This window comes from Lepidochelys kempii, chromosome 15 (assembly GCF_965140265.1).
Source record: "Lepidochelys kempii isolate rLepKem1 chromosome 15, rLepKem1.hap2, whole genome shotgun sequence".
Taxonomy (NCBI): Eukaryota; Metazoa; Chordata; order Testudines; family Cheloniidae; genus Lepidochelys; species Lepidochelys kempii.
Window position 1 is genome coordinate 10,969,097 of NC_133270.1, and position 7,071 is coordinate 10,976,167.

Consider the following 7,071-nt stretch of genomic DNA (forward strand, 5'->3'; position numbering starts at 1 on the left):
AACTCCAGAGGTTCAAAATATTTCATTACCAACATTTCCCTAGTAAAAACTGTAAGTCATTAAAAAAAAGATTTTTATTGAATAAAAAGGAAAAACAAAGAGCTCCTACGAAAGACTATATCCATCAGTTTTGGAATGTAAATTCCGAGCAAAAAAGAGGCTCAATTCACATTTTTAAAAAGTCCCTGTTGGATGGAATCAGTATGGCCTGAAGGGGGATGAGTAGCGTGGTGATCCCCTGCTTTGGTATGGAGAATCGCGACCCCTTGAACCAGAACGGGACCGCGAGTAGCCATAGCTGGTACTTCTTTCGGGACAGACTCTGATATAGGAAGTTTCACCCTGAAATTTAAACAAAGAAGAAAACCCAAACATTTACATTGCATCCTGATTAACAGTCCTCCACTAGTATGAATAACACCAAATGGAGCGTAAGACCAAAGCATAAATAACCAAAGACTGGAGTTTCCACAAAGAGGGCAGTATAAATCCATCTGCTGCTGCTTGGGTCAAACTCTGCGCTGGCACTTGATGCCTTGACGAGGTACGTTACAAAACAATATTGTGCATGTACTAGTGAGAAATACCTTGCTAGCCATCATCATCTGCAAGGGCAGAGGCTCAGCAGCCAGAAGAGGACCATGGACAAGTGCCTCCTACATCCAACCACACAGGAAGAGGCTGTGGCAACCAGTACAACCAGAGGGTGAAGGTCCCAATGGTCTGACTCCATCCTTAACTGCTGGAGGGAAATAGCTAGAGATACTAGTACGGTCCTTCAGCACAGGAAGGAGAGGCCGAACTCTCAGGTCACGATCATGTATCAGCACCTCAAGTTCTGTAAGGAAATCTCCACAGCAAGCACACTCAGCCTTCAGCTGAGGGGATGGTTGGAGCAGAACAGCTCAGCCATGGGAAGGTGGCTGCAATGAAGTAGCACAGCTCCAAGAATGAAAAAGCTGTGGTTTACTGGCTCAGATACCAGGAGACCACCAGAAGAAGAGGCTCCATGCTGGGGCATGGGAAAAACAGCTATAGCAACCAACACAGCTGCTCACTCAGCTTGTTCTTTGGGGGAGTGCTGTAGTTTGCTGACAAAGCCCCCAGCTGGCAGAGGCAACATGAGTTGGCTTAGTTGAAAGGAGAAGGCTGTGAGCCACTGTGGCCAAAGGGAGAATGCCACAGCAAGCTAGCTTGCCCTGTAGAAGTCAGAGGCAAGAAGTCCAAATTCTTGGCTTCCAGGTAATGAAGGGTGCAGCCAACAGTACAGCTCTCAGCTATGATAAACGGGCTTGTCTGAGCCCTGCCCCTTCCAAATGTTATATTTTTAAAAAATCCAATATTAGTTACTTCACTCACTGAGCCAAGACCCTAACATGCCAAGCCACAGTGGGGTATGTGCCACAAAAGGTAGGAAAGACCCATTATATTATAACAGGTCACTATTAACCACCAACTCCAATGTTATCACTAGGTTCTGTTCTTATGCCTCCTGAGAGCAGCATGACAAGGAAAAAAAAGTGTATGTTCCTCCATGACTGTACACACATATGCTCTTCCCCTGAAGGCACGAACCCACCTCATGAGAGCGGAATTTGGTGTCATCCAGTTTACGCAGTGCATATTCCATATCTTCCTTGCGGAGAAACTCAACTACACCCATTCCATCTTTCTGTACATCTGCATAACAAACATCACCAGCTTCACGCATATGATCCTTCAGGTCCTGCCAGCTGCCTGACGGAGGAAGCCCTGAGCATGGAGAACACAAAACATAAGACACCATATAAACAAAAAGGCCATCTACTCAGGCTGTCCCAGGGATGCTGACCCTGCCATGCCAAGGGCTCCATCACTTCCATGTGCTTTGTGACTTTTCCATAGGATCAGAACTGCAATAAGAACGGAGAGATCCAAAAAATAGCACTAAGTTCCATTCCAGAAAACCAGCAGCGGAGCCCTCCGTGGAAGGTACAAAATTTGGGCCTCCTGTCAGTAAGATAGTCCCTGGGTCTCTCTGGAATTCATAGTGCTGAGATTTCAGAGGAATCTGCTATTTGTGCTGTTGTAAAGTAATCCAGAACCACCCCTCAAACCCTGTACGTCTGTAATGAAGATTTTGCTCTCAAAGCAGGACTTTTTTTTTTCCTTAAGGTTCCTCAAGCTCAGCTCCCCATCCAAGATTGGCTTGTCCCATTCATATCAGTTGTATTAATTTGAGATTCCAGCAGTTCCATCCTCTGGTAGTGAGCAAAACCACATGCTTTTAGCTTGTAATTATCAGCACATTTACCTAAAGGAAGGCAAAGGGTTGAGTTTCCCTGCCCCGCAGCATGCTGGAGACTCTAATGTACTGCTGGTCCTGGCAATTTTCAAGAAGGCTTCACAATACCCTTTACCAATGCAGGTTTTCGTTCTCATGTCAAAAAAATCGGACGATTTTCAGTTATTCTCCCCCAGCCCTCCCAGGCTCCTGAAGAGGAGATGTACTCCTGGTTTCAATGGATAGCGTTCAGATCCTGCTGCAATGCTGAAGATATTTTATTGCTACAGTAGAGTGGCTTCCTTACAGGGAACATTTTATTTTTTTAGCCATAAAGTCACAGGAGCATGCAGAGAAATGGAGATGTGGGTATTTTAAGGTGATGCATGGAGATAAGCATGTTTTCGGGAGAGACATATAGGTATGGGTTTTTATGGACTATTCCAAGCATCCGCTGTCAGGGAGTACTGAATTTCCTCCTGGGATTTCATATGCATTGCAGAACTTCCAAACATACTTTAATTTCTCTCCCACAAAGGGCCCCCTCCACTCCCATTTCCTAATGTCAACTCACTACTTGAATGGCCTTTTCAGTTTGTTTCTTTGTTTTTTTGTATGAAGTCCCTTAGGAATCCTTTGGTTGATTGAGGGGGCTCCCTTCCACAGTGCCTTAGTCATTCTTTCCCATAGTGAGTAGATCATGTGGAGGTGCTGAGGTACAGACCACACTTTATTTATTTTTTTAATGAACAAAATGTCAACACCTATCAGAGCGTATTACATCACAGGATATCTCTAACAAATCCTTTCTAATTATGATGAAATGTTAGGTACCATTCCACCTAGAGACCAACTGTTTTCATCATGCAAGAATGGTGCCCAAGTTCTCCCTCCTTCTACCCACCTGTCCACTCACACAACGCTGGTACATTTCAGAATCCAAGACTGAGTTCACATCTGGCCCCTTATGAAGAAATTTCTGCTCACCATTCACCAAGATGCGCTCCAAAAAGCAACAAGACTCCTGCTCAAGTCAAACCGGAAAGGGAACTACACCAGGATACTCCTTTACAGGAAGAGGTTTCATGATACAGGAGAAACCTTAAACTATTCCAGTGATATGAGAAGCTCCTTTTTCCCGAGACAAGGACACAATACAATGAGGCACAGCATTAGGATGAGTCCTAGCCAGATTGAAGTGTGGAAGGTAACATACCTGAAACAAGGACTCGAAATTCAGAACGTCGTGACGGAGGGCCATTCCTACCACGCAGCCCCCCACCAAAACCTCCACCCCGACCTCGGGAGGATCTGGGGAACTCAACACGCAGTCGGCATTGACCATAATCATAACCATTTCTCCCATAAACTGCATCTTCTGCATCTCTGCAAACAAATAACATGAATCAGTGATTAATGATGCTCAGTCAGTGGTTCCCAACATCTCAGTGGGCCATCAAGCGGGTTAGGAAATACTGCAGTTTTAAAGTAGCTGCAAAAATATTTGATGATTTTTTTGATGGACTTTCAAATGGGTTCATCAGCCAACAGTGGCTGGCTCCACTATTATATCTGTAAATTGTTAAAAGCTTTTTCCAAGCTCTTATGTTCCTGTGCACCATGTATTTCAGGTTACAGCCATGTTCACTGGAAAGAACACAGGAGAGTCACATTATCTATCTTGCATTTACCAACAGGTTCAGCCTATCCACTATGCTTAGAAGCAGGGGCCATTTTCCACTTAATTTCTCAGAAAGCCTGCATTCTGATTGAAGTCTGATCCACATGGAACAAAGCTCTTTCATAATCTGGCAGGCAGTGAGGGCAAATACTTTACCTTCACTAATAAGCCTCTTATTAGAAACTGCCTCATTATGGTGGTTTGGCTTGCATAATTATATACAAGGGATATTTGTTCTCCTGAGAGAGTTCTGATGTTGTATTAAAAGACTAGACCTAATCTCACTTTCCATCCCAGCAAGTCTACGCTAATGCGTGCAGAAGGGCATGAACTGAAAACTAAACCTTGAAACTAGTTGCAAAGTTATATACAATCACAAAATAACTGTTTGTTTAAACATAAATCTTTTCAAAATTCAGACCCTGCAAGCTGAACTTTACACGTGTGCAAACCCTCTCTAAAATGAATTTCAAAAAGTACTGTGTAAGGTCAAAATAACACTGGAAGATAGTGAGAACAGAGAGTGCATTAGCAGAGCATCCCAATCCTGAGACATTTAGCATCTATTGTTATTAGTTGCTATTTGTATTACCATAGCGCCTATGAGCTCTAGTCATGGAACAGGACCTCATTGTGGTCACCCTTATCAAGGTGTGGCTTTCTCTTTAGACTGTCACAGGGGATGGGAGAGAGGGTTATTTTTATATGTTTTAAAAAAAAAAAAAGGCAGGAGGGACTACAGATTTAAACTCCTGTGAACCATCAACAAAATATCTATAAACAAAACAATCTACCCAATAACCTAGTTAAAGAACACCCCTTCCTCTTAGATTGCCTGAGTGTTACATGGGCTTATTTTAGAAGCGTGGTTCCCAAACTGGGTCTGATCCACCAGTGGTCCATAACACAGTGGCTCATGGTCCATGGAGAAATTGCTGGTCACATAGTTCCGACTCTTATGCACCTCCCTGCCAAACTGTTAATCTACATTAAAAAAGAGCCAAAAAAACCACATTGTTTTCTCAGTTAAATGTTTTCTTTTCCCTGAAAATAAGTGGTGTAACTGCCAAAGGGATGTTGCTTTCCCTGTCACTGGCAATCTGTGAGGTAGTGTCTCTGCTAAGCCAAAAGTGGTTACAAGAGATAAGTGTCTCTAATGTCTGAGGAGGCATCTACAATATATCCATAAAACCTGATTCAAAAATAATGAATGCAGACATGTTATTCACTGTCATGGTGATATTTTAAACACAATATTAGGAAATTCAGATGCATTTCACCAGTAATAACTGTGCTTAGCCACAGTATACACATATTAGAGACAAAATCATATACCTGCATGGTAAATAGTGGTGGAGGTGAATAGTTATAATTGCTGCAGGAAAGCATCTGTTTGAGTTTCGGAGTTGTGCTTAAGTATCAACTAGAATGACTTCTTTTTTTAAAAGGGAAGAGACGAAGAAGATGATAAGACCTTTATGTGTATAGTCAAATGAACAGAAATTCTGCTAGTACTGGAACCCAGTGAAAACATTCCCCAGGCTTGCCAAAGCCCCTTTGATGCTACCTGAAAAAGTTAAGATAACTGTCCTCTGAATTCTCCTTATCTAGACAGCTGCAATCAACTTAACTCATTAAAGAGGACAATAAACGAGTATGTATTCCTCCCTCACAGTTGTCCATTATTTACTTATTAACTGTGTTGTGCAAAGCAGTATTCCTGGCTGAGGACTACAGCCATACTGGGTTTAAAGTTTTCAAACCCAATCCATCTGTGCTCTCTCTCACACACACACACAATAATTTACATGGCCAAAGTGAATCAATTCACTTCTCCTGCAAGCTCAAACCTTGGTGTCTGTAATATTACAATTGCTTCCATGCAGATAAAATTGTGACATTACACACTGGACTGTAGCATCTTGGATTAGAAGTGGAAAATCTACAAATTTTAATTAATACAAAGGGGAAACTAAACGACTTATAGGGCCGTTTCTGGGTGTTCTTTTAAGAGATGATGTAACGGTGTGACTTAGGCAGAGTTGCGGCAGCTCGGAGGGGGGAGAGCAGGTCCCCAGTCACAGATTTGCTGTGCGCGTCACTGTCATGTATTCCTAGGGAAGACTGCTGGGCGGGGGAAGTGGGCGATTGCCTGGATACAGATGGAGAATGGCCGGGAGTGGGGCGCGCACAGCGGCCCGGAGCCACGCATGGGGCAGGAAGGGTGCCGGAGGACTTGGGGGAGGAGGGCTTTGCCCGCTAGGAGACAGCAGGCCGGTAGGCTCCTTCTCCGGGGGAGGGGCGTCCGGCCAGGCCGGGGGATCGGGGGTGCGCGCCCGGGCTCTGGTGCCGAGGAGTTTCCTGTCGAGGGGCTGGGGCGGGAAGCGGATGTAACTGCCCGGGCGGGACGTCTCCAGGCTCCGGGACCCGGGGGAGGGATTCCCCCCGCCTCAGGCCGAGCTGGCTCTCCCGGGGGCCCTCTCCCCCGTCCCGCTCACCGCGGGTCCTCGAAGCGCACGAAGGCGAAGGGCACCAGGCCGCGCTTGCTCTTGAGCTCGATGTCTCGGATGCGGCCGTACTTGTAGAAAAGCTCCTCCAGGTCCTTCTCCCGCACGTCCGCCGGCAGGTTCCCCACGTAGATCCGCCCGTCCCCCGCACCGCCCCGACCCGAGCCCCCGGGCCCGAAGCCCATCTCCCGCTCCCAGCCAGACATCTTCGCCGCGCCGCGCCGCGCGCGCACACACACCCGGTAGGCGCGAGCCGAGCCACACACCCAGCCCCCAAAACCGCGTCGCCACCTCCTGACGGAGGACACTAAACAACCCGCTTAAAGGGGAGGAGGCGCCGGCAACCGCACACAACTTTCGTTACGCATGCGTTGTGCTCTGCGCCCCACTATTGCGCATGCTCGCAGCTCGCTCCGGCGCGTAGCTCTTACGCCTATCTTACTGCGATTGCGCAAGCTTCCAGCCTTGGCGGGCAGAGCCACTTGTCCTGGGGGTGTAGACGCAAGTTTCAGTCACCCTGGGCTGTGATTGTTATAGGCGTTCCTCGTGGACATGCAACCTTCTCCTTTCATTTCCCTTTTGCGTAAAGTGACAGAAACAATTTAAATGTTTGTGATTTT

At 46.1% G+C, this 7,071-nt stretch overlaps 1 protein-coding gene across 1 annotated transcript; it reads right to left on the reverse strand.

Moving 5' to 3' along the window:
• Positions 1-56: 56 nt before the first annotated feature.
• SRSF9 (serine and arginine rich splicing factor 9) lies at positions 57-6,814 on the reverse strand. Its single transcript, XM_073313168.1, has 4 exons — positions 6,443-6,814; positions 3,480-3,649; positions 1,580-1,752; positions 57-342 (listed from the first exon to the last, which is right to left on the reverse strand). The coding sequence occupies exons 1-4, from the start codon at positions 6,655-6,657 to the stop codon at positions 199-201; spliced, it is 702 nt and encodes a 233-aa protein (XP_073169269.1). The 5' UTR covers positions 6,658-6,814; the 3' UTR covers positions 57-198.
• Between the last annotated feature and the right edge of the window lie 257 nt (positions 6,815-7,071).